Below are 27894 nucleotides of genomic sequence, written 5' to 3'. Positions count from 1 at the left end.
AAAATTCAAACTCTTGAGAGCTTTGTTCAAACACTTCATGGACACCAGCAGGCTTGGGTCATGACTACTACTCTTGGGAGACTAAGGAAGAATGCTGAAAGATTAAAGGAAACTTCAGGGAAGCCTGGTAAGAATGGCTATAAAGGCTTGAAAACTTGTCTCACAGAGAAAGAGGTAAAGATGTGCTGAAACTCATAAGTGACAATAGTGTGGATCAATCACTTGGTCCCACGTGTGGGACTAAGAAGTGAGCTGTGTAGGAAACAAAAGGGCGACAATAAATACTTATTCAATTTGGCAGATACATCAAGGTTTTGTAGTTGGCATTTGAAAGAAATCAAAAGCAGAACATATGAGAAATTATACAAGTTCATAATTCATCATGTTTAATCATTTGTACAATTTAATGAAGGTTGTTTAGAAAATCCATCACTGGAAATACTGAATCAAAGTGAAGTGATGTTTTCCTCTCAAACTGTGCTTTAGTTCAAACACGTGAGAAAGAGTTGTTTTCATCCTAGCCAGAGCCAGTACAGAAATGAACAATTTTGGATGAAAGATATACTAGGGTACAACAAAAGTAATGCTTCCTAGTTTGTTATGTTGGCTCATGATGTCACAGGAGAATGTTGGTGGTATGGCAGTAAAGATCGAACCTTCCCACCAATATTCTGCTTCATTTTGTTGTCATGTGACAGATGGCAGCAGAGGCACAATCTGACAAGTTGGTGTCTGACGTGAAAGTGCATGTGAAGCAAAGGTTTGTAATTGGAAGCCTCCATGCAGAAAAAAATGGTATCCACTGATGCTCGTCAGTGCTTGCTGAACGTTTATGGAGATCAAACAGTGGATGAGAGCACAATGAGGCAGTGGGTAATATGTTTCAGCAGTGGTGATAGTGGTTCACCTCCACTGTTGCAGTTTTTTACAGGCACAGCATTCATGTTCTCGTTCACTGCTGGCAAAAATGCAAAGCTAATGGTGATGACTATGTTGAAAAATAGTGTTTTTTTTAGCTGAGAATTTGCTCTATCATACAGTGTTATACTCTTTGTAGTATATGCTGTAGTTTGTGTGGAAATAAGAGGCATTACTTTCAGAGCGACCCGTGTACAATGGTAGAACTACATATGATAGTAGTGTGCTCCTAGAAAGCATACATTATGTGCATGAGATTCCTACTGGCTATGGCTGCAACACAGACCTGCAGTCTTTCTCTCCTGCTTTGTGAAACCCCAAGTCATTCACATCTGGTTGAAGCTGACATAAGCAGAGATACAGTGTGAACATATGAAATGGAGAGCATGGAGCAGTAGTTAAATGAATTTTCATTACCATATTTTGGAGTTAATGAGTCCATGAATGGTAGTGGTGAGGATGAGTTTCTTCTACTGTAGCCTGGACTAACAGCACTTTAAGAACAGGTCTGAAATCACCAGGCTAGTCATTCCAGTGATCAATGGTTACCTTTTTGTTTTTCTATGTTACTGTTAAAATATGAAAAGTGAAACTTTGCGTTGGATTATGTTAACATAAATAAATAAATAAATAAATGTATCAGTAGGTCATGATTTCAACAAATTGTTTTCTTTTTCAGCATTTCTCAATGGAATTTAACAATATGCTCTATTCATGCTTTTAATGTTTAAATAGAGATATATAATAATAAATAGAAGTTGACTTCAGAGGATGTACTATCTATTCATCTATTTATTCTGTTAGATTTTTCATCTTGGTTTCACTTCCTAAGTTCTTTTTTTTTTTTTTTTTTTTCCCCCTCTTCCTATGTATCTACCTGTTCCAATATCCTCCTTTCTGCTTTTCTTCTATTTGGGTGCATTTTCTTTACATCCATTGTTTTGGTCATAGTATAGCGTACAGAATGTATGCAGCACACAGAAAGCAGTAATTTTCTATATGTAAATGGCTTAATAAAAAAAAAAAAACGTAACCAAGCGATGGCAACAGCAAAGGATGTTAACATAGCTAATGTCCATCAAGAGTTTCACAAAACTTGAGGCATTTTAAATGACATTCTCTGGCCTTTGGACACTAACAAACTTAGGGAATGCTAAGTACCAAGACAATAGATTGAGAACTGTTGTAGAACATGGGATCATTGTGTTTCATAAAGAAAGTGAAATTAAGATTTTAGGTATTTTCTGTTCCTCAGTTTTAGTCTGTAGGAGACAGAAAAAGGCATGGTACTGTGGGTATTGAATGTCAGTGAATAATAGAAACTTTCAGATGACAAGCACCGTTTATAAAAAAATAAATAATGCTGCTGTAGAAAGGAATATTTTTTCAATTTCTTCCAAAGCAGAATTCTGTAGGGCTTATGTTATTTATAACCTAGGAGATGACAAAGTCATCTTGAGTTAATTTGACTGAAGAATTTTTTTTTTCTAAAATGGAGTTTAATTTTTTTGTTAATTCATCAGCTTATTCTTAAAATTTATACATCTTTCCTGCAAACTTTCAACCTACACACCCATTAACTTTCAATCCATCTAAATATGATTATGACATTGATTCCTAAAATAAGATGAATTATAGGGAGAAGGGACAGCTCTTGTGTTGGATATGCTGAACTTTGAGTTCACATTTTGTATTTGTTCTGTGGATTTAGGAAAATATCTTGAAAATAGGTTAATAAAAATGTGAAGTTTTAGCTCTTCCTCCTATTGTATATCAGCATAAAATGCTGAGATTGCACTTAACCTGTATTCTAACAGGGTGAATCCTATTTACCTTTAAGGCAGTTCATAGGAAGGCAAAATCTCTCCAAATTCATACAGTATTATATTAAGTTTATTTCTGTGACCTCTAGATTCACATTTTTAAGAATATTACTTTTTTTTTTTTTTTCCTGACAGGAAGTGAAAATATGAATGCACTTATTTCAGCTTAATATTTTTTAATGTAGGAGATGAAAGGGAAATATTAATCTCTATCTTTCTAGTAGCCTGTTTCCTAGCAAGGTTTATGGACTCCCTTGTAATTTATGTTAGAAGTAGCTCCTGTAGATAAGAATATTTTCCTATTTTCTATGGCACCTGTACAAAAAGCAGCCGGTGAGGCATCACCCTCTTTCACAAATAAGCTACCAATAGAGAACATTTTTAAAAGCAGATTTTCAGTCTGAAGAAGTTCAGGATCTGGTTCTAAGAATTGTGTTGAAGATCGCTCCAAGAAACACAAATATTGCTAGTAAGTTTCGAGTTGATTCATAGGGATCCTCATCTCTCTTGAAAAACACAGAGATAAAACAGAAAAAATCTGGGGACTCCTCTACTTGTTTCTGCAATAGGTATTTCTTTCCCAATGCCAGGCACTATTTTTTCAGCAAGGCTGAAGGGATTCTTTCAGTTAGAAAGTGTGGCCACCTGTTGGGGAAAAACACTGTAAAATAAAAGAAATCAGAAGTAGCAATGTACGAAGTGGTAATACCTTGAATACAAGCTGAGTAGAAATGCAAACACATGAAACAATAAAAGTTCAAGTCCTTGTTTCAGCTTTTTGTATATACTTACTTTAGTGTATAGGTTTGCAGTACTATGCTTTGTTCTCTCCCTGAATAAGTAGTTCTCTCTTCTGCTGACAGTTTTATCCTTGCCCAGTTACTCCTTTCAATCAGATAAAATTCATCCCTCATTTCTAACAGGCTGGCTTATTCAAATCACAATTTGGCCTTTACTAGGTAGAAATTGTATATAACAGAGGAACAGGTTGCACACTAAGGCATAACAGGTAATCTAATGATTATAGTTAATCATTATATTATTTGGCAGGAACATTTAAAAATAACAACAAAAATGTTTGAAGAAGGCATAAGTGAACCAAACATTTTAAGAATTTTCTAAAGTTTATTTGCAAAGTGGTCACATTTGTTCTACATTACTGGCTTTGTACCATCATTCTTACAACAAAGAAATGTCTACTCTTGAAAAAGGATGCCAGCAATAGCCACAGCTAAATTAGAGCTGAGAACGTATGTTACCTGGAAAAGATTATGCTTTGGTCACACATGCTCATGGATCACACCATGGACATGCAACACTGGAGTAGGTGGCCATACATCCCTGATATCAGGTAGGTCTGTTCACCCCAGAGGAGCCACTGCCAACCTCCTGCCTGCCATTTGTAGGACAGAATCCTCAGAGCTCAGCATTCAGTTAACTTCTTTGTCAAACAAATGTTAGAACTGTGACTAAAATGGCAACAGCTGGTAATGTTTGTTAATTAATTACAGGTAAGGTATGTACATTTACCTAAAATTGATTTTGCCATTGTAGGAGGATAGAGAATGGAACAGGATGTGATTAAATATAGATGTTTTGCTGGGAGGAAGGGGGAAGTTTACTGATGTCGCCTGAGAGGAAATCAGCCTTTCTGAAAACAGAGGAGCTTTAAACAGCAGTGAAAATTGATCTGCTTTACCAAAGCTACTTTTCGGAAATAATCTGTATCTGTTTCCACTGGGGAAGTTTGATACTTGTGTTGGTGTTCCCCTGGAGCTGAGGGCAGGAGGCCATCAGTGTGAGCTGGCTGTAAGGGAGGTGCGGCAGAAGCCGGTGGTGCCACCCAGGATACGACCGTTACCAGGCCAGCGGGTAAACCGCCCCACTTGCACCATGGCGGGTCCGCCACAGCCTGTCTACCAGGGGAGTTTCACGGACAGATTTCCCCACATCTCGGCTGTGAGTGAAACCTGCATGCTTTCTATGCTTTACCAGGGTCATAGTCTGGCCTTGAGGCTGAAGCAGAGGCAGCTAGTGGGGCCAGTGGGCTCTTCTAACTGCAGTCCTGCCTTACACCCAAAATAAAAAAAAAACAACTCTCTTTTTAACAGAGTGGGACAATTAGCCATCTTGTATGAGATGTTGGAGCATTTGGCTTAGTTACACCTTGTTTTTTTTTGGTTGTGTTGCTTAGGCTGGGAAGTTGTTTCCAACTGGTGATACAGCTGCACACTGCCTCACTGAAGCTTTACCCAGGGTGAGTGTGCTTTTGAGATTCTCACTTTTAAGTTTCTGTATACCTTCACATTAGTAATTGTGCTCTCAGACAGGCCCAAAATCTGTTACTTCTTCTGCCTCATGCTGGTTTTTAAAATAAAGAACATCAGTGAAACCATGGTCATATTTTTCTACAGCTGTCGTTTAAAGGGATCACAGAAAATAGCTGGTAGGAATGTAGAAGTTTCTAATTTTTTTTTTTCTGTCTGTATGTTTTACGAAATTCATCACATCCTCTTAAGGAGGATTAAAGAGGATATTTTTACACCACAGTTTTTCTCTGTTGATACAATTACAGTGATTATTTTGAGGAGTTATGACTTCTGATAGAGGACCTTCTCCTTCATCAAAGTTGCCCTGTTAGAGTTGTGTTTCCCACGCTCCCTTTCCAGTCTCACTGACAGCTCTTCCTTGAAATGAGTGCATTTAAAAAAAAAATAATAATAATCCAAAACAACAAGACAGTGGTTGAAGTAATTTCAGAAATTGCTTAATTGACGGGGGAATGGTTGTAGATTATGGTAAATGTTTCTTAAGTTGGTAAATGTAACATATGTAAGGAAGCTATTATCCACTTAAAGCCTAAGCCAGAAAGGTGAAGCTTACTCTCTCCTGACTTCTGTTGGTGATTTGATTAAATTTAGACTGGATTGTGTTGACCTTTTGTTCAGAGTATCAGCACCTGCAGCAATGCAGGATGTGTTATAGTCCTAAAACATCTTTCTATTTTGCTCTTACATCTGTGGAATCACACTAAATCGGCTTTTTGTTATTGTATTATGGAAATCGTTATTTTCTTTGCCTTATATATAGCCCATTACTCCAGCTATTGTGAAGAAGTTTCGTAATACGACAAATCCAGCTCCTGGTGCTAAAAGAATATTCCATGGCAGAGCAGATGATCCTGATGTTGCAGCTCACTTGACACATGGGATGACATCAGGTTCTTCAGTTGCTGTAAGGATGTGATTTCTTTACTTTTGTTTGAAAATGAACTGCTTAAGAATGTGCTTAATAAATGCAACTGATTCCTTCATCGTTGAAGGTAAAGTCATAGCTGAGTGATTTCATTGAGCATTTCACTGCTGCTTGGATTATCTGAATTCTGAGGTCTGTTCATAGGATTTAGCTTGATTGAAATAGGGAAATAGTTGGCTGACTTTTATCAAATAACTTTTGCAACGAGTAATGAATTATTCATTGCATTTTAACATTTAACTGTCTTCTGCTCACAAATTTTTCTTCTTTCCTCTTCTAAATACAGACGCAAAACTTGTTGAGCTCTTAGCAAGTGAACTATTACCAGAGAATGTTCAGCAACTTTTTATGTATTCTTTCTTACTTTTGAGTTGTAAATGATTTTGTTAGTTAAAAAGTGCTATTTGGACATGTCTGTCTATTTTGTATGTATAATTCAGAAATTATTTTTGTAAGATGTAATCAAACAACTCTTGGTAAGAGCTCTTGTTAATTTTATCAGATAATATTCAAATTTCTGAAAGTAGTTATTTGTTAGTAAATAACACTTTGCTGGTATGTCTTGTCAGCAGGGCTTGTAAATGAACAGTTTTCAATTTAACAAATGAAGAAGCTAAGGCAGAAACTTTTAGGCTTAATCTCTAGGTTGGAAAACCTAAGACCTGATATTTGAGGATATTGAGTAGCACATTCATTAGGCATATCCAATATAATAGTAACAATAAAAAAAATTAGATTCATACTGTACCTCCTCAGAAGTTTTATGTTGAATAGATTGACTTGTTTAGTCTGTATCATCTCTGGAAGATAATTTTACTTTGTATTATTAATTAAATGTTAACTGGAGGAAGAGTTGGAGGCAGTGAGTTTTCTAAGCATGGATTTGGATCATTATATCTACTACTGCTTTTTTTTTTTTTTTCCCCCTCTATCCAATATATATTTATATAACATTTACCAAATATTTAATAATAAATCCTCTTCAGGGTCCCCATTATTTTGATGGCCAGTCTGAAAAATTGAATGATTTGAGAAGATCAGTGTAGCCTGGTTTGGTATTTTTTGAACCTTTTTTACTTTTTTGAGATTTTATTTTTCTCCTTGTGTTGATCTAAGCTTACAAGTAATTTCCATTGACCCAAGCCTTCTGGATAGACATTTTGTCTAACTTATTGTTAAGCTTCGAGAAACCCTCCTAAAGTCCTTTCTGTTGATACTTCCTTTTGGATCGCAGTATTACTCTATATCTTAAAATATGCACAGGCAGAACTGAGAGTAGATGTTTAGTGAATAGACTTAACCACTAGATGACAGATGTCTTTCCTCATAAGCACTAGGAGACATTCAAAAGATGTTATAGTTATATCATTTTCACACTTCAGTTTTGTCATATTGTAATTCATAATATGTAATTTGACAGTGGTTTCTAATATACATTAAGAGCAGAAAAACTGCTGTCTGAAATTTTATTTATCAACAAATGAAAAATCTTGTATAAAATTAGAAAGTTCTGTCTTAGAGTCTGTGTTTTATTTTGCTGGAGATTTAGCATAGCAATGATTATTAATGACCTAATCTAACAATACAGTTCCGTATTACAACTTGTTAGAAGAAATTATGAGTCTAATAATCTAAAACGTCTTCAGAAGACTTACTATCAATGTGCTGTTTTTGTGGATGTGAGGGGTTAGCTGTCCTGATGTGTGAATGATTAAAATTTGCTGGTGTTCTTGCCTCTTTTGTTGTTTGTGACATCTTTAGGCAGCATCACTGATAAATCCACTTCCTAAAACTAATTTTCAACAAAAATTACAAGACAAAAAAGAAGCAATCTACTTTAGTAATCGTGAAGCACCTTTGGGCAAGTCACATGATCAATCTGCTATGTTACCCGAGGGCTTGGATATAATCAATACCACATTTGGAACAAAAATTATCCAAGGTAGGAAAAAGTAATGCTAAAACATACTTCTTGTAAATACAAGTATGCAATTTTATATTAGGCTAAACTGTATACTTCCAACAATTCTGGTTTAGCAGAAAAGTCATTACAGAAGATACTGAAAGGCATAAAAATGTACTGGTATTTTTTCTGTTATGATAAACAAATAGACATCTGAAACATTTTGTAAATAGTAGGGCTTTTTGCTGTGTATAATATATTACCTTAACCTGTCAGTCTTTCCTTCATAGCTGTGAGCAGATCACATATGCATTCACCATATAGTCCCTTTGCAACAGTTACGTTCATCTCAGTTTCTGTGATTCTCACTCTATTCTCACTCTCTATTCTATTATCATGTTACAAGATTCCTATTAATTTTATTGATTTTCTGCAAGGATGACTAAAAAATGTCATATTTTCACAGTATTAGCATCTTCTCCAATAAATACTGTTTCAAATTTTAAAACAAACCAACAATAAACCCGTAAATATGTTCTTTTCTTTTCAGATACATCAGCTGGGGAGCTTATAAATCCTCCAAAAACTTTTGCAGAAGTAGATAAAGAAGCCAGAGAAGGACATGATTTGTATGTTGTGTCACACAATGATTATTATTCTGGTACGTTTACAATGATTATTATTCTGATCTGTTCAAAGGCTATTAAGAAGCAACATAAGAAGACCTAATATAAATTTGAATCTCATCGCATCTTCAAAATGTATCACACATGATTTTTGAGGTGCAAGCAATTACAGTTTATTTATTAATATAATAGAATATAAATCATTTTAAAAGCAATGGTGAAAAAAACAACAACAACAACAACAGATGTGCAACTGAAAGAAGAGTACCCATTTCTAGAATTGTAGATTCATTGTAAGTATGTTAGGCAGTATAAGGGCTTAATGAAGGTGCTGAAAGACTGGTTTTGGTTGGGAGCTATCTGGAAAACAAAGTATCCCCAAAAATGCAGAAGCATCTAGATGCTCTGGTTGCTTAGTGACTTCAGCTTTATCTATGTCTGTTATCTGTATCTGAGCAGTCTCAGGCTCAGAGGTGTATGCTATGAGCCCCAGCCTGTCCCATTACTTTTTCTTCTGGTTCCTCTGTTTCATGAGGATACAAAATTTCAGGTCATATGGTCTTCTGGAAGGAGCTCAGTATCAAGCTCTGGTTACTACAAAGAATTTCAGTGTGCTGTCTGGCACTCTGAAATGCAAATTCCTCAGCCTGCCTGTGAGTCTGTCCCACAGTCTTGGTTTATAGTCTTCCAGTGGGCTGTACCTACACTGCTTCAGACTTCAGGGGTTATATTTATTTGAAGTGTTCCTTAGTAGTTATCATTTATCTCGTAGGTCTACACAGGAACACCGAAAAATATGCAGCACATACATTTGTTAGGCAACCACTTCTGTTTTTCCCATGTCCATCTTTTCCACTTACACTCTGAAACTTACGTTATTGATCTATAAAATTGGCATTACAATAAAGTTTACTGTTACTATTGTGCTATTACCAACAATTTAGTAGGTGTTGGCTCAGAATGTAAGAAATAGATATTTCGGTTGTAATAATGAATAATTTCATATGGAGGCTGTTTTTGGAGAAGTACTGTGGTCTCTCACTGAGAAATTCTGCTCTTGCAGAATATGGCACAATTGCTCTAAATTGGCCAAACATATAATTTTATTTCTTCTCCTCCCCAACTTTACCAGGTGTTTTAGAGGAATTATCTGTTTCTGTCTCCTTTATAACTTCTATCCACAGACCATGGAGAAGTCAAGAGTAGACAAACTAAGCAGCAGGAACACAAACTGTCTTTATGTAAAAGGGGAAAAAAAAATCAACAATATGTTCCAGTTTTGAACAAAACATAAATGTTCCATGCAACAATACAGCCAGAGGAAGACTTTATTAATAAGCATGCATAGATACTTTTTTTTTTTTTCCTGAAAGTTTAAATTGCAGTTCTTTTAAAAAAGGGATTGAAAATGCAGAAAAAAAGAATTAAAAATTAGTCCCTCTGGATAGCATCCCTTCTCGCTAGTGTTTCAGCTGCACCACTCAGCTTGGTATTGTCTGCAAACTTGCTGAGGGTGCGCTTGATCTCACCGTCCACGTCAGCTACAAAGATCTTCAATAACTCCATTCCCAACACTGATCCCTGAGGAATGCCACTCATCACTGATCTCCACTTGGATGAGTGGCACTTGTGAAATGCCATTTTTCTTCTGTGATGGGTTACAGATGCTTGTTGCTCAGTTACACAGAGTACTGAAGTGATGTTCTTGTACATAAAGCAGGCAATTTTGGATTAACAGATTTATAAACATGTAGGGCAATATCTTTTTTCCCAGACTTTATTGTAAAATTCCTACTAATTCAATATAGGAAGCGTATATCTGAAAGTGCAGGAAGTCAAAATATTTTTTCGCTTAATTGTTAATAAATAACACATTGAATGGTATTTGTTTCTGCTTACATACTGAATTAAAAAGTGGTTTTGTTTGCATGATTAAGCAATCTAGTATTTTTTCATTAATTCTGTTGGGATTTTCTTTTGTCTTTATTCAGACATAAAAAGTGTTTTGGACATCCAGCTATTTTATAACTCAAGTAGTTTTTGTGGCTTTTTTGTTGCCTTTTGTCTTCTCTTTTGACAATGAGATTAATCTTAAGTATTTAAGTATTGTGTGAATTACACAAATTTCTTGTCTTTTATTGAAAATAATTAGGAATTTGCTTTTTTTTTCCTTATTATTTTACTTTTTTTTCTTTATTATTTTATCTTATGAATGAATATACTTTTTTCTAATATATATTTCTTCTGCTGAAGTGTTTTAAGCAAGTTGAAACACTTGATTTTTTTTTTTTTCTTTAATAGGGGAAGCAATAAATAGGAAGTATGACTCACCGAACTTCAACAAGTCTTATGTGTATGGAATAGAAACCCCTCACTTTGAAGATGGACGAAATGTATCCAAATCCTTAAATTGGCTCTACGATTGGCAATTGTAAGTTACAATGAGTTAAGTAGTAAATTAGCAGTATGAGTTTTAAAAAAGTCTTCATATTGAATATAATATATATCTTGATAAATATCCTATCCTTCAGTTTGTTAGATTTATTGAACTGAAAGGTAAATGTAAGGACTAATTTTCAGAATAATTTATTCAAATCCTTTCTGCTATAATATGAAAGCATAGAACTTGGCATTTCCTTCATGTTAAATGAAGATGTCTTTGATTTTGAAATATAAGAATTTTCAGTTATTAAATTTATTTCCCTTGCAAAAAGTTGCTGTTTCCTTTTAGTATGTGTGTTTTTTTAATATTATTGAGTGGTTGTAGAATATTGTGAAGCAGTTGTTTGTGAGTTCTCTCAACACTGATAGGAAAAGAGCAGCAAAAATTGTACCCAAAAGAATTGATGACTTCAAGGAAAAATTTCAGCCTCAGATTGGAAAAGTCCTTGATCCGTAAGTAAGCAAAGATACCTTCCAAGAACAGAATTTATACACACTTTCCAAGCCACCAGTTTCTTTTTCTGTTTTAGATAAGCAATATAAATTTGTGTTCTAAGCTTCTACTGGAGTGCTCAATTACAGGATGGGACTCTGCCTGCCCTCACTGTGAAAGTTAGTAATGAAGGCTGTGTTGTGGCTATATCAATGTGGCTGTGAAGGCTATATCATGAAGTGTTTATTTATTTAGCTTTTTGCTTCTAGGAAGATTTGAAAGAACTGAAATGTCTCACGTATTGTTTGGAAACAACCATTTTGCTTACTCTGACACTGGATTTGTTGATCTGCTTTAGGCCATCTGTATTCAGTTGGACATGAAACTAAACTGTAATATTATCTAGCAGCATGTACTTAGTCATATTGTTACAGTGCTTCATGAACCTTGGGTGATTTCCAACAACTGTTTTAGTTCTCAAAACAGTGCTTATGGTGAACTGTGGTAGTCTTAGCTACTAAACTGGTGTTGCTGAATGCAAAGATTGTCTTTGCAGATGTTTGATATTTCTTTACAACTCTCTGGGGACCCAGAATATTATTGACTTTGGTACCAAATTTAATTTTGCATTCAAAATCTCAGGCTCAAAGTGACTCTGATGGATTATGCTGATAGTTCCTATTGGGAGTGAGCATGTTTCCCTTTCTGTAGGGAGAGCCAGTTTATCTTCTGTCTTTTCTGTCCTTACTGTGAAGGAGACTTGGATTGTGAGCAGTGTGAGGCAGTGCGATCAGTCAGGGAATACAGGTTGCTCTACAAGCTCAAATCCAGCACTAATACTACAGGAAAAGTATAACTAACAACATTTAATCATATGTGCAGTATGAAAAGGAGAAAAACGCATGGTAGTATTTCAGTTACCAATTTCCATCTCTGTAGTTATGTGGTTTTTGTTTGTTGTTGTTTTCAGAAGCGAGCACTACTTCTCTTTTCAATTTTGACAGAGACTTCTAATTCATATAACAAAATTTTAATTATTAAACATGAAAATAAAATGAGCATTGCATCTTCTTCAAATGAAGAAATAAGTTCTTAGAGTCATCAACATCATCTTAATTTTCTATTAAAAAATGGGGTCAGGTTTTCTAGATGGATATTTGCTTGGTTGCTATACTTTGTAGAAAACATTATGTGTGAAAAAGCAGATGTAAATAAATCTTTCTACTGTTGTCAAAAGTTGTTTATTTTGGTGACACTTTTTCAGATGGAGATCTGGTTTGTCCTAAACATTAGTAATATCTGTCAGGTATGCTATAAAGCATTTCTCACTCTTTAATTTCTATCATATTTATAGAAAAACAATTTATTTTAACATTGAGATGCTTTTTCCTATTACCTTTTTGAACACGCATAATTATTAATGTTTACATTTAGTTCTGCTTAACAGTCAATTTTCTAAATGTATATAGCAGGATGCTTTTCTGCAATTATAACTTTAAAGCAGTGTACTAGTGAAAAAAAATCCAAGTTAACTATGTGTATAATTCCTAGTTATATAACAGGTGAGCATGTTTCTTTAATGATAGCTTACAGTTTATTTTAGCCACTAATAAACTATTTGACAAATAATAAAGGAATGTGCATATTGACAGTATAGCAGAAACAATGAATGTTCCTGCAGACCATACCTTTGGAATGTTACTCCGTCCAGATGAATATGGTAAGTCTTACAGTGGCAGAATAAAATATTAACTTGTTGATGAAACTATGCTGAAGTAATATAGTATATAATTTTCATAAACTCCTAAGGATAACACTAAAGTTTTGGAGGGGCAATTTGAGAAGAAATGAAGTAACTTTTTTTTTTTTTTTTTTAGTTTTTTTTTAAGCTTTTGTATCTGAGGCAGGACGAAGAGAGTGTGGGAAACTCATACTGACATCTAAGTGACAAACTAAAAATGGATATTTGCATCAATTATGTGTCTTTCCTCACAATGATTTTTCCAGAACATTTTCACAAGAGTAAAAATAGCAAACAATAATTGAGGAAAAATAGGAATGTATAGACATTGGTAGAGAGAAAGAAAATGGAATGAGGGGAAGAAAAAAGATTAATTTTCATTGTGGCAAAATTTTGAAAACTGCTGAACTCAAATAACAGTTGTTAGAATTTCTGATATTTTGGTATAATTATTAATGACTTGGAAACTGCAGCAAAGGAAATTGCTGCAAATAGTTAGGCAACAAAAATTAAGTGGCTCAAATTTATTTAAGTAATTATTTATTTATTTAAGTCAAGACCAGAGTACTTATTTTAAATTCTGCATAAGCCTGTGTACCTGCTTTACTCTGTTGGGTATTAAGTGAAATGTTATATGCGTAGGTATGCTTGCCTTGTAAGGAACTTCAGAAGGAACTGAACAAACAAAAGAAAGCAGAATGACAGCAAAAATTAATTTTTAACATGTAGAAAATAGTGCATCTATATTCCTGTTTGAATGGGGTAAGGCGAACTACACTTATTAGTTAATTGGACTCTGAACTTCTTGCACTCCATATTGCCTTCAGCGTTGTGGTGGGAACTTGGATGAAAATTGTAGATCAGTGTGTCAGAGTGTTTGAAAATGCTAACGGTGTTAAGATACATAGAAAACTAGAAGAATTACACAGTAGTCCAAGAACAGGCTTGTCTTTTAGAAATCAGTGATATTGAAGCCCTTGAAGGTATTACACTGAATTTTCTACTGGTTCTTGTGATTATCCTGAAACATGACAAGCTGGTAGTGATGTATTAATAATGTATTTTATTTTGTTCTCAACTATTTGGACATTAAGTAGCTCTTACTATATTATGCTATAAAGATGTTTCAAAATATTCAGTATTAACTGCATGTCAGTAGTGAAATCATGTGGACCATTTGATCTTTTAATGAGATGGCCTTATCAAATATTCCACACTGAATAAAATCAGCATCTTGAAATTAAAATTCTTCTACTCTAGACACTAAGTTGTTTTTTAAAATCTCTATTTTCTATATATGTGTAACTAATCGAGGAAGTGTTTACTTTCATAGGCGTTGGAGATCTTCTTCACTGTAGGGTTCCAAGTGAGTTCCTCCGTGGCAAAGACAGAGAGAGAGCTGTCTTAGCTGCAGTTAGGCAGTGTTTGAAGAAAGCTAACTATGAAAATTTTGACATGTTACTGGAAGCATTCAGGCATTATGATAAGGTTAGTGTTTTGGAAAAAATAAAGTATGTGTATTGTGTTTCATTAGTACTTCTGTGTTGTAGAGGTGCATACATGAATAATAATAATAACAACAAAGCAAATATAAAAGAAGAATATGAAGACAAGATAGCTTAATTACTACAACTATATAAAAACCAACCAAACAACCAAAAAGAAACAACCTAACAACCCAGACCTAAAAACCAAATGAAAACTTCCGGAAAGTTATAGTTGCTATACTGGCTCTATACTTAACATAAAATCATAGGCACTGTCTGGCAGATCACTGTACAGGCCGGATCATATACTATAGTGATTAGTTGGATCTCCTAAAGAAAACAGTCCTATAAACTAGCTTCTCAAATTGCCACTTATCAAAATAGATACTGCAACAATTTTACCCAGTAGTATTTGGAGTTTCCAAGATAAAGGCAAACAAGGGAGAAGAGTAAGAAAGAATAACCTTACCGTTTTTTTTCTCCTCAAAATTTATTTTTATATCACCTCAGAAGAAAATTGATTGACGGAATTTTATTCATATTTTTCTCCAATCTGTAATTCTTTGCTGCATTGCCAAGCACCAGAATTTCAAATCTCCTATTTTTTTTTCTCTGGATAAAAAGTATTATTTCCATTTCATTCATAACATTAATGATAGTGTATGCAAAATGTTTGATGCCTGACTTTCAAAAGAAATCGTTTTTCTTTAAAATTTGTGATTAGATTGCTATTTCGTCACAGTAAATTATCACACTGACTTTTAATCTGAAGTCACTGTATTATTTGGGTAAAAAATTATTCATTATTACTCTTGTATTCCGATTCTGAGTTTCTAATCTACTTGTGGATTTTTTGGTGCTCTTTTGAAATAGTGTGGCTATATATATACATATATGTACACACATATGTTAGAGTATTTTTATAACAATTGTTATAACAACTGTTTTATTTATAATAGAATGGTGATGGGATGATAGACAAAAACGACCTGAGGAAGTCCTGTTTTCAACTTAATCTGAATCTCGATAGTGAGCTTTTGGATTCCTTATTTGACTATTGTGATTTGGATAAAGACGGTCTCATTAATTATCAGGAGTTTGCAAACTTTCTGAATTGGAAAGACAAAATGGCTGTAGAAGAATTTGAAGAAAAAGTAATCACAAAAGGTAAGTGAATTAATACTGAGAGATTACGTAATTGAGCTTGTTACTACAACAGCAGGAATCCTTCTGAAGTAGACAAGATGCTCCATTAGAAGAGCAGGATTTACAGAGTGCATATAGCCCTTACATGCCAAACAGTGTTGGCCAGTGATAGCAGAGAGATATACATATTACAGAACCCTGGAGTTGTTTTCATACAATCATAGAATGGTTCGAGTCTGAAGGGACTTTTAAGATCATCTAGTTCCAAACACCCTGCTATAGGCAGGAACATCTCCCTCTAGACCAGGTTGCTCAAAGCCCCATCCAGCCTGGCTTTAAATGCTTCCAGGAGGGGGCATCCACAACCTCCCTGGGCAACCTCCCCTGGTGTCTCACCATCCTCACAGTAAAGAATTTCATCCTAATATCTAGTATAAATCTACTCTCTCCCAGTTTAAAACTGTTTCCCCTCATTCTATTGCTACTTGCCCTTATAAAATGTTCCTCCCTGGCTTTCCTGCAGGCCTCCTTCAGATACAGGAAGGCTGCTATAAGGTCTCCTCAGAGCCTTCTCTTCTCCACGCTGAAGAGCCCCAGCTCTCTCAGCCTGTCCTCCTAGGGGAGGTTCTCCAGCCCTCTGATCATCTTTGTGGCCCTCCTCTGGACCTGCTCCAACAACTCCATATCCTTCTTGTTTTGGGGGCCCAGAACTGGACTTGGTACTCCAGGTGGGATCTCATAAGAGCAGAGGAGAGGGGCAGAATCTCCTTCCTCGACCTGCTGGTCACACTTCTCTTGATGTAACCCAGGAAACTGTTGGCCTTCTGGGCTGCAAGTGTTGTACTTGATGATCTCTGGAGGTCCCTTCAACCCACGATTCTGTGATTCTGCACATTGCCAACTCATGTTGTCTCTCTTATCAGTTGACACTCTCAAATCCTTCTCAGGGCTGTTCTCAAGCTATTCTCCACCCAGCCCCTATCTGCGCTTAGGATTACCCCAACCTGGATGCAGGATGTTGCACTTGGCCTTGCTGAACTTCATGAGGCTGGGCCCACCTTTCAAGCCTGCCCAGGATAGCATCCCTTCCCTCTAGTGTGTCAACTGCACCACTCAGCTTGGTGTTGTCTGCAAACTTGCTGAGGGTGCACTTGATCCCACTGTCCATATAATCTACAAAGTTGTTCAATAACTCCAGTCCCAACACTGATCCCTGAGGAATGCCACTCATCACTGATAACCACTTGAGCTGTTGATCACAACTCTCTGAGTGCGAACATCCAGCCAATTCCTTAACCCGCAAGTGGTCCATTCATCAAATCCATTTTTCTCCAACAAGGATGTCATGCAGGACAGTGTCAAATGCTTTGCACAAGTCCAGGTAAATGTCATCGGTTGTTCTTTCTTTATCTACTGATGCTGTAACTCCATCATAAAAGGCCACCAAGCTTCTCAGGCAGGTCTTACCCTTGGTGAAGCCATATTGGTTACCACTGACCACCTCATCTTTATTTTCCTATTGCCTTAGTAGGGCCTTCAGGAGAATCTGCTCCATGATCTTGCCAGGCACAGGGGTAAGACCGACTGGCCTGTAGTTCCCTGGATCTTCTTTTTTTCCCTTCTTGAAAACTGAGGTTATGTTTCCCTTTTTCAATCAGTGGGAACTTCACCAGACTACCATGACCTTTCAAATATGTTGGATAGCTGCTTGGCAACTACATCCACCAGATCCCTCGGAACATGGGGATGGATCCCATCAGGTCTCAGGAATTGTGCATCTTCAGATTTTGTGTTTAGAGATTGTCTCATAAATCAGGAGGAAGGAACAATTTCCTAGAATCATTATAAAGTATGTAAATTGTTTATCTTATGTTATCTACTTATAAGTTCTGAGAAGCTCAAGCAACTTTTAAAAATCTTTCATAATGTGCTGATAATAAATCCTGGCTATTCTGTAACTTCTCTTTAACAGGGAGAAAACTAGATGTCCCTCCTCAGTCTGACACAAAGACAGATGATGAGCCAATGTTGAAGCAAGAAGATCTTGTATTAAAAGAAGCAGGAAGCTCAGGAAAGACACCAAAAATGCTTACAAGACCAACAGACAGTGTATTTGCAGACTATCAAACAACTTCTTCCCAGTATAATGCTGTAGTAGGTGGTCTTCCAACAAACTGTAAGTTCAATGGACTGTACATCACATTTCTAAGCATTATTTAAGAAAAAATCAGGAGTAAGTTTGAAAACTATTGCTGCAGATACTGCTAATGTTCAATAGTGAATTAATTTATCTAATCTAGATTTGTTTAGGATTGTGGCTTGGAATTTATCGGTTTGAATATTTGGCATAGATAATCTGTAGAAAATTTGAAATTTAGTCTAGATGTACAAAGCATCTAACGCTGTTCCACACAACATCTTTGACAATTAGGTCAGTTGCTCAATGTTCAGGTGGAGACCAGTGACAAGCAGTGTTCCTTGGAGGGTGGTATTGGGACCGACATTTTTTTAACATCTTTGTCAGTTACATGGACAGTAGGGTTGAGTACACTCTCAGCCAGCAAGTTTGCAGCCAGCACCAAACTGCATGGTGCAGTTGCATGCTGGAGAGAAGGGATGCCATCCAGAGGGACCTTGACAGGCTTGAGAAGTAGGCACATATGAACCTTGTGTACTTAAACAAGGCCAAGTGTAGCATCCTGCACCAGAGTCAGGGCAATTACAAGTGCAAATATAGACTGGATGATTAATAGAATGAGAATAGCCCTGAGGGAAAGGACTTGTTAGTGTATGAAAAACTGAATATGAGCCATCAATGTGCACTTGCAGCCCACAAAACTAACCACATCCTAGCCTGCATCAAAAGAAGTGTGACCAGCAGGTCTAGGGAGCAAATTCATCCTCTCTCCTCTCATGAGGTCATACCTGGAGCATTGTGTCTGGAGACTCCCACATAAGAAAGACACAAAGCTGTTAGAACACATCTAGTTCTAGCACCAGTGAGGATGATCAGAGGACCTGAAGATATTTTCTATGAAGATAGGCTGAGAGATTTGGAAGAGAAAGCTCCAGGGAGACTTTATAGTTGCCTTCCAGCTTTTAAAAGGGGCCTAGAGGAAAGGTGGGGAGAGTCTCTATCAGGGAATTAGTAGTGGGACAATGCATAGTGCTTTTAAACTAAAAGAGGGTAGATTTAGATTAGACATTAGGAAGAAATTCTTCACTATGAGTGTGGCAAGACTCTGGAACAGGCTGCACAGAGAAGCTGTGTATGTCCCATTCTTGTAAGTGTTCAAGGCTTGGCTGGCTAGGACTTTGGGCTTCCTGGTCTAGAGGAAGGCACCTGTCATGACAGTGGAGTTAGAACTAGGTGATCTTTAAGGTCATTTTCAACTCAAATCGTTTTATGTTTTTGAGAAATTAAGGTTGTAATTATAGGAAGACAAGATCATCTTAGAATCATCTAAAAATGGTTTTAGAAGAGAGTGCTCAAAAGTTACTAAAATATTTCCCATTCTCATGTGTCATTATATAGCTGGAGGTAAGAATTTGGAAATAAGAATTCTACAAATAGTAAAGATGAGGGGGAAAATTATATAAACTCTTGAAACTATTTGAGACAAAGGATCAAAATTGCTCTTATTTAATGCAAAATATTTTACTGTCCCTGGGAGTATTTTTACATACTTTTCTATATTACCCATTGATTAATTTCCACAGATTATCCAGTATGTGGCGTTCCAACTATTCGTTCAGATATTCCAGCTCCTCGAATTCGCCGCATTAGTGACAGAACTAATTATGGCGATGAGGCCAATGCTTATGCATTATTGTTCCCTTCTGTCTTCAGTCAAAAGGGAGTGTATGAAGAAGACTTCTTTAAATCAAGACCAAAAGCAGAGGTACAGTATATTTTTTCCAGAACTTTCTTTCTAGATAAATGCAATGCCTTGACTCATGGGAAAGCAGAAAGTTGTATAGGTTGTAAAAATCATTATTTTGACATTACCATCCTTTAATGTCCATTCAGACATCTGAAAAATATATGCTCTTCATGTTCAAAGTTATTCATAAAAATGGTAGATACTGAAGTCTTATCTCAGTGAAATGCGTAATAGAAGGAAGTATGTCAGGTTGTTGCTGCTCACATGCTCAAATGCTGTGTACAGTAATGCTTGGTAGATAATTTAGGGCTTCAGAGTCTGTCTTTCAACATTTCTGTAATGTGAGAAGAGCAGAGGAGGAGGAACCTCATGCATCAGGTTAGGGGCTGACCTAAAGTAAAGGAGCTCTGTGGAGAAAGACATGGGTGTCCTCGTAGACAGCGGATTGGTGATGACTTACTGGTGTGTCCTTGTGGCTAAGAAGCACACAAGAATCTTGGTGTGTGTTAGAAAGAGCTTGGCCAGCAGGTCAAGGGAGGTGATCCTCCCCCTCTACTCTGCCTTGGTGAGACCACCTAGAATCATAGAATCATTTGAGTTGGAAGGGACTTTTAAAAGTCATCTAGTCCAACTCCTCTACAATGAACGGGGACTTCTACAGCAAGATCCAGTTGCTCAGAGCCCTGCCCAGCCTGACCTTGAATGTCTTAAGGGATGGGGCATGCACCACCTTTCTGTACACCCTGCTCCAGTGCTTCACTACACTTATAGAAAAACTTTTTTATATCCAATCTAAATATCCACTCTTATAGTATGAAACCATTTCCCCTTGTCCAAACACAATAGAGCCTGCTAAAGAGTCTGTATCCTTCTTTCTTAAAGCCCCTATTTTGATGTTGAAAGGCTGCTATGAGGTCTACCCAGAGCCTTCTCTTCTTCAGGCTGAAGAGCCCCAGCTCTCTCAGCCTCTCTTCACAGGGGAGGTGTTCCATCTCTTGGATCTGGAGTACTGCATCCAGTTCTGGGTTCTCCAATTTAAGAAAGGCAGGGAACTCCTGGAGAGTCCAGTGAAGGGCTATGAAGATATTTAGGGATGCGGAGCATCTCCCTTATGAGGGAAGGCTGAGAGACTTGGGCCAGTTCAACCTGGGGAAGAGAAGACTGAGGGGATTTTATTAATGCTTGTTAATATCTGAAGGGTGGGTGTCAAGAGGCTGGGACTAAGTTTTTTTCAGTGGTCTCTAGTGATGGGACAAGGATCAACAGGCACAAACTGGAACACAGGAAATTCCATGTGAACACAAGGAAAAATGTCTTTACCTTGAGTGTGGCAGAGCACTGGAACAAGCTTGTGAAGTCTCCTTCTCTGGAGATACTCAAAACCTGCCTTCACACTTGCCTGTGCAGCTTACTCTAGTGAATGTTTTTTAGCAGAGTGGTTGAACAAGATGATCTCTAGAGGTCCTTTCTAACCCCTACGATCCTGTGATTCTGTAATTCAGAACAGATGTGAAACTTCCATCTTTGGATGTATTCAAATTCTGAGCCACATCCCGAGGAACATGGTTTAGTGGTGAATTTAGCCCTGCTTTGATTGTATGGTTAGATGGATTATCTCCAGAGATCTCTTCCATGTAAATTATCGTATAATTCTATCAGCAGATAGAATTATATAAAAATAAAAATATAAATAGGGTTTTTGTTGTTGCTGTTTGTTTTGTTTTCCTAGAGAAAGAATTTTACAGATGTGTAAAACTAGTTTCTGAGACACAGGAATTTTTGGTAAAAATTTTAGCCAGATTGTCTTCCCTTGAACTGGTTTTGCTAATAGCAATTTAAAAGCATTTTTCAGCTGTTATCTTTGGGGACTGCTACCACTCTTGTTTTGCATCCCAAAGTTCATCCAGCTAAAACAATGTTGCCCCTTGCTCGATGTTGCTTATGGTTTTTCTATTTTATTTCTCAGTATTTTCTAATGAAAAAAGAGATCACTTCATTATTGAAATATGATTTATGAGTCAACAACAGGAAAACATGAAATTTTAATCTGAAATGGAAAAAGAAATATTAACAAACTGTCCATCTCTTCTAGTAATTTTATTAGATAAATATCCAGTCATATGAAAGTACATCTGGAAGTTGTGTATATATTTTGCAGAAAAAAATGTTGCTAATTAGTGGTGGGGATATAAAAGATATAGTGTAGTATTATGTGTATTATGTATGTTGTGTTCCATAAATATTCTTAAAATAGCTTGTCAGAATGTCATGTACATGAGCATTTACCATTTTGTAACATAGCTCTCAAGCAGGAAATCCATGTATGCAGATATAGCTAATAGTAAATAGAGTTTGTGCTTCACAGAGAAGTCCATTGTACCTGTCAAGCACCAGATAGATCTCTGAAGTTATAATGTGGCCTGAGATGTTATCCTCCATTGTAGACTACACAGGCTATACAGAGTGCAGTACAGAACTATCTCTGAGTGCATTAAATCATCCAATACTCATGAAATAGATTGCTTCAGTATTGGTGAGGTTCTTTCGATTTATACTGGCATGGATCATTAATATCTTGAAACATTTATTAGCTAACAAAATTATTACATGAAAACCTAGAGTCGTATCATAATATCAGTTTGTGAATAGGCCTCTAGTAATTAATGACAATTCTGACTGTAAAACAGTTTTGTAATGTGACACTTCCTGTTACAAAAGAACAAAGTGTTTCTAAACATGCTGTTTTCTTCATTAGAATTCAATAGTCTGTAAAAAAGAATTTAAATTACATGGCTGAGTAATAGTGTGTATTTGATATTCAATATGATCATGTTGATAGTAGGTAAGAGCCAGATTAAACTATGTGTGCACTTGATAATGTATGGTTTAGTTAGTGATTATTTTATGGCTGCTGCTGAGTCAAGACACAGTTGTATTTTAATAAGTTAGTATTGATAAAGAGAGTTATGAGAACTTCTAGTTATTTATCCTCCACAGAGTAGTATTCGTATTTGATTTTTCAACATTAAAGTTGTTTCAACCTTACTAAAACAGTTTTGTATACCACTGTTTTCATCAATATAAGATTCCATTTCACTGAATTGGGAACTTCATAGGTTAATGATCCAGGATGTAGATTGCTAATGTATGTGAAAACTATATTTTACAGTGTAAAGAAATTACCAATCAGAATTACTTGAGTTGTATTGTTTTGTAGGTAGCACAAATTCTTCACAATATTGGTGTGAACATTTCAGATGAAAGATTTGAAGACATATGGAAACAAGCCTGTATGAAACAACAAAAAGAAGAGGTTTGTGTAGAAAGTATCAGAAATATACTGGATAAGATGCATACATCACACACAAAAGATAGTTGATAAATCCAGTGTTTGAGCTCTGCATTAATTTAAATTGACATCAGTCATAATTCTGGTACTTAATGCAATAAATATTTTTTGAAAGATGTGATTTCATAACTGTAATTCACTGCTTCTGGTCTTTCTGAACAGTGCTTTCACTACAGATTCATATGATTCTTTCTGCCATCATTATGGACGGTATCCATGGGAAGAAAAAAGGATGCAGCATTCTTACATTATTTATTTTCTCATTTCATTTTTTTCCTCTTGAACTATAACTCATAATAATTTAGGCATAGGCAATTTTTTTTTTTACTTTTTTGAGTTTATTTTAAGACATTTTTGAGATTATTATCATTGAATGGAATGACATCTAGCACTGTTTTGAATGTTCCATAAGTTCTTGTCAGCAAAATGAGCCAGCACTCGGGGCTCACATCCGGCTAGTCCTGCGGCTTCGTTGGGGCCGGCTGCGGGGATTCTCGGCCCGACGTACCCAGGAGCGGCTTTGCACCTGGGCTGGCCCTCGTCGCCTGGACTGGCTCCTGCGGTGTCTTTGGAGCTGGCCCCGGGATTCTGCAGGCCAACGTTCCACAGGGGAACGGCTTCGTGTCTGGGCCTGCACTGGCTGCCTGCGCTGGCTTCTTCGATCAGCCGCTGGGGAATCCCCTGATGACCCCAGTGCTCCCCGTCTGCTGTAGCGCTGGGAGCCACTCTCAGCCCTTGGAGCTGGTGTGTGGCTCCTCCCAGAGCACCTTTGGGGATGGCGGTTGGAACGTGGCGCCTGAGATTGTATTGGGGAGCGGCTTCGCGTCCGAGTCCGCTCTCCCTGTCTGGACCTGCGGCTGCCAACTGCTTGGGAAGCCCTTGAGGACCGTGATGCCCTCTGACTGGAAGATGTTGGGATGCATCTCTCAGCTGCACCCGATGGAGCCGCAGCACGGCAGCGTTGGGGATGACTGTAGATGTCTTCATCCCTTTGGCCTGTCCCAGGCTGGCTGGACTGGCTGCCGCTGTCAGGCACCTGGGAACTGTGACCAGGCCCTGATGCTGCCTGGCTGGCAGTGCTGGAGCTGCTGCTCTCAGGTGCTGTGGAACTGTTGGATGGCAGCAGTCCATGCTGGCTGGCGGTGTTGGGGCCGGTGACCTCTGAGTTGATACTGGAGGCTGTAAGGGGAGGCAGGAAGGTCAGCGGGACAGGCCTCCAGCCCTTCATCTTGAGCCAGAGAGACTTTGGCAAGGCTGCCTCGTGCACCCACTGCCAGGCCTTGCCTGCCCCCCCCATGGCTATTTGCCTCTTACCGGTGCCCACGCCAGCACAGGCTTTGCACTCCCACTCGTCTGCGTTGTTACTCAGGTGGGAGCAGCACCGGTGAGTGCCTTCCGCAGCACAGGAGCTGCACAGGAAGAGCTCCCAGGGCCTGGGGAAACAAAGGGGTTGTGGCTGTGAGGACAAAGTGCATCAAGCCAAGAAGTGCTTGTGGTGAGGCTGAGATCCCACGCGTAGCCCCTGAGGGCTGCTGAGGTAACTCACCCCTCTCCCTCTGCCTGTTCCCTGCCTTGTGGGCAAAGGCACTCGGTGGCATCACAGCGCCCGTGTCTCAATCCCAGCGATGCGTATGCATTGCCGTCCTCCCACATTGGTCCACTGCCAGAGAAAGGAGAAAATGCAATGAGCTCCCGCTGCCCCTGGACCAGAGCAGCCCTGCTCTTTCACTCCAAGCCCATTTCCAGCTTCTCCTTGAAGCTGAGGGCAGCCTGGAGTCATGGGCAGCAAAGAGCCAGGCCTGCCGGAGCAGTCCCTGGGCAGGCGCAGCTCTTGTGCCCTTGTGTCTCGAGAGCCGGCAGAAAAACACCAACCTGAGTGGGATTCGGATGCCCATGATGAGCATGTCAGATAGAAAGGCATCCGCATCTCTGCAGAGGGGGCACTGAAAGCAGTTAACGCCCGCACGGATGGCCTGTCCCTGTAGCAGAAACACAGTCAGTGGGAGCGGGAGCAGGCTCAGGTGCTGCTGATTGCCTGCTGCAGCTTGCCTGTTGGTTAAAGGGAGGGCTTCTACCTGGATACAGGCCCGGTGGAACCAGGCGTGTTTGCAGGCTGGGCACACCAGGGTGCTGTAGGACTTCTTGTCCTCCACGGGCTCCATGCAGATAATGCAGTTGGTGTTCTGCTCTGGAGTCACCTCCGCAGCCTGCTTAGGGCTGTGTTTCTGGCAGAATGAACTGGGGGAAGACGGAAGGGATAGGCAAGGTGAGAAGAGCTGTGAGGAGGGCAGAGGAACGGGAGGGAGCCCCGGGCCTTGGCTCTGCAGGCTAGTGAGAGGTGTCACGGCAGGTTCCTCGCTTCCTTGGCTGGTATTGCCAGCAGGGGTTGCACGCTCACAGGCGAGGCCTGGCAGCCCTTACCTGTAGTCTCCAAAGTACTGGGTGACACATTCACCCACTCGGGCGCAGGGCAGATGGAAACTGTCTTCACAGCCCGTCTCTGCACAGGTGATGGGGGCCCCCATTTCGCCACAGATGAAGCAGTGCTGGAAGGAGCAGAGCAGTGCCATCAGGAACAGGCTCAGCGCCTTTGTGGCTGGCCCCGCACCTGTGGGCAGGGCTCGGGACAGAGGATGCAGGCACTGGAGCTGGCTGGAAGGGCCGGGATTGCTTCCTCGGGACCGGGCTAAGCTTGAGGAGCCTCTCTTGGCACAAACCAGCCTGCACTGGTCAGGTCCTCACCTTCTGCTCTGCCTCCTGGATTATGCGTTGGACGTCTTCAGGGGACACCTCTGCAGTCCTGTTCACTATAGTTGCCTGCTGGAAAAGGCCGTTGGAAAATGCCTGTTCAGAGAAAAAAGCAGGATCGTGTGAGGACAGGAAGGAAGGAACCATTGCTTGGAGGAAGGTGAAAGGAAGGAGCCCCAGGGGCACTCACCATACAGAAAGCATGGGCACATATCCCAAAGTCCAGCTGCTTGAGCCCACAGATGTCTGGGTCAGCATCTGTCTGGCCGCACAGCATGCACGCTGGAGAGGAGAGAGCAAAAGCGGTGAGTACGGTGCAGGGCCAGCTGTCCCTGAGGGCTGTCCCCAGGGGCCTGTTCTGTGCCTGCCCTGCTGGACGAGGGGCAGGACTGGAGGCTGTGCAGGGGAAGGGGGTATTGCAGGCCAGCCAGTCCCTGCAGGCAGCCACGGCCCAAGTGGGGCCCCCCTGGCCAAGGAGCAGAGGGGCCCTGGCCGAGGTGGCTGGGGAGTCCCTGCCCACCGTGTCTGCCCTCTCAGCCACAGGCAGAGCCCCAACACCCCTTTGCCTGGTGATGGGGAGCTGTGCGTAGGGACGCTTGACTCTCACCTGGCTCCCTCAAGGCGGGGGCCTCCTGCCTCCTTGAGCACATGGCGCACATCGACAGCGAGCACTTGCAGAGTTCTGCTCCGGCAGCGCTGGGCTTTCTCCTCTGCACACTCCTCTGCCAACTCTGAGGGAGAAGCAGGACAAGGGTGAGTTTACTGCACAGGGCACGGAGGGGTGGGAGCCTTCCTCCCGCTATCAGCCTCAGGCAGCCCCTTCCTCCCTGCCCTCTCCGCACCTCACCAAGTCACACTGACGCAAGGCGTGAGCTTGGCAGTCTTTGTTCTGCTCACAGCCCCATGGGTCACAGTGGCCGCTCCCTGCCACCCACTGTGACAGAGTCACCACCCGGGGGTTGAAGCTGGGGGTCCTCGGCACCCAAGCAGGAAGGCGTCGGCTCTGTGCAGGCTGAGGGGCCGGGTGTTGGCCATGCTGCAGCAGGAAGGATCGCTTCCCTCCACCCTGTTGCCAATGATCCCTGTGCCAGTGGAGCTGTCCCTTGGGCAGGGCTGCAGCCCTGGAACCACCCTAGGGCAGCCTTGCTCTTCCATCTCGGCACAGCGCTCATGGACAGCAAAGGGCCAGGCCTTCCAGAGCAGGAGGACACCAGCCCGAGTGGGGTTGACATCCCCATGTTGTGCGTGTCTGATGGCGCTCAATGTGGGGATCTTGTTTCTGCAGCGGGGGCACTGGCAGCAGAGACTGGCCGTGCTCAGGGTCTGTCCCTGCCTCAGATGTGCAGTTAGGGGGAGTGGGACTTGGCGCTGCTGAGCGCTGCTGTGCCCACAGGGTGAGGGCTGGGCTTCTCCCTGATTGCAGCCCTGGTGGAAACAGGCTTTTTTGTGCTGCTGCAGGAACTACGTGACACACGCACACTCCTGACACAAGCGGAATGTTTTAATAAAAACGATTTAAAAATCACAACAGTCTTTTTCTTCTGTAACCAAACTATAATGTGTATTTCATATGCGATTGAAGACCATACTTCTTCACTCCATATGGCTCAGGCAAGCCAGAGGGTTGGACACGCATGCTGTAAAGGATTATAGCTGCACAGAGCAGCAAATTCTACTTGTTGAATACACATACGAGACCTTGGGAGGACTTAATTGCTGTGGCACAGCCAGTTAACCCTGTGCGATTTCCCAATCCTTGTTTCCTCTCGTTCAGTGCTTTGGGCATGCAGTGGAGATGATTTTATTTCATTTTTGTGTGAATTCACGTTCATAAGCTTCAGAGCTGCAATCTGTGTTCATGATTTCTGTTGGTTCCTGTGGGCTATGTCCAAGGCAAAGTTTTCTTGAAAAGGAGCAAAGCAACCTTCACTATGACTTAAAAATTGTGCTAGGAACAAAAGCTCAAACTTAGCTGTTGTTTGTATTTACCATAGTAGCTATGTTATAAGATCAGAGAGACTGCAAGGAACTTATCTTAGAGTTCTTAGAACAAATAAGCAGGAAATCTTGATAAAGTCAAGTATTTAGGTTAAAAGACAATATAACGTCCGTGTGCTCTAAACCTATTTGGTCAAATAT

At 39.6% G+C, this 27894-nt stretch overlaps 2 protein-coding genes across 2 annotated transcripts; one reads left to right on the top strand and one right to left on the bottom strand.

The window, feature by feature from the left end:
* The first annotated feature begins 60 nt into the window (after positions 1-60).
* On the top strand, positions 61-24017 carry EFHB (EF-hand domain family member B). Its single transcript, XM_019616486.2, has 14 exons — positions 61-174; positions 4488-4700; positions 4936-4998; positions 5832-5975; positions 7758-7938; positions 8450-8560; positions 10827-10956; positions 11337-11420; positions 13053-13120; positions 14475-14629; positions 15588-15795; positions 17747-17950; positions 19495-19676; positions 22876-24017. Exons 1-14 carry the CDS (start codon positions 61-63, stop codon positions 23035-23037), a joined length of 2019 nt encoding a protein of 672 aa, XP_019472031.2. The 3' UTR covers positions 23038-24017.
* Positions 23453-26405, bottom strand: LOC104911518 (E3 ubiquitin-protein ligase PHF7-like). The gene is made up of 9 exons (XM_010712845.3): positions 26363-26405; positions 25946-26037; positions 25750-25851; positions 25429-25553; positions 25083-25245; positions 24880-24986; positions 24554-24667; positions 24322-24440; positions 23453-24186 (listed from the first exon to the last, which is right to left on the bottom strand). The coding sequence occupies exons 1-9, from the start codon at positions 26403-26405 to the stop codon at positions 23453-23455; spliced, it is 1599 nt and encodes a 532-aa protein (XP_010711147.3).
* Between the last annotated feature and the right edge of the window lie 1489 nt (positions 26406-27894).

Source organism: Meleagris gallopavo, chromosome 6, assembly GCF_905368555.1.
Source record: "Meleagris gallopavo chromosome 6, MGAL_WU_HG_1.1, whole genome shotgun sequence".
NCBI lineage: Eukaryota > Metazoa > Chordata > Aves > Galliformes > Phasianidae > Meleagris > Meleagris gallopavo.
Note: the sequence above shows the minus strand (reverse complement) of the source record. Positions and strands in the feature narration are given on the sequence as shown.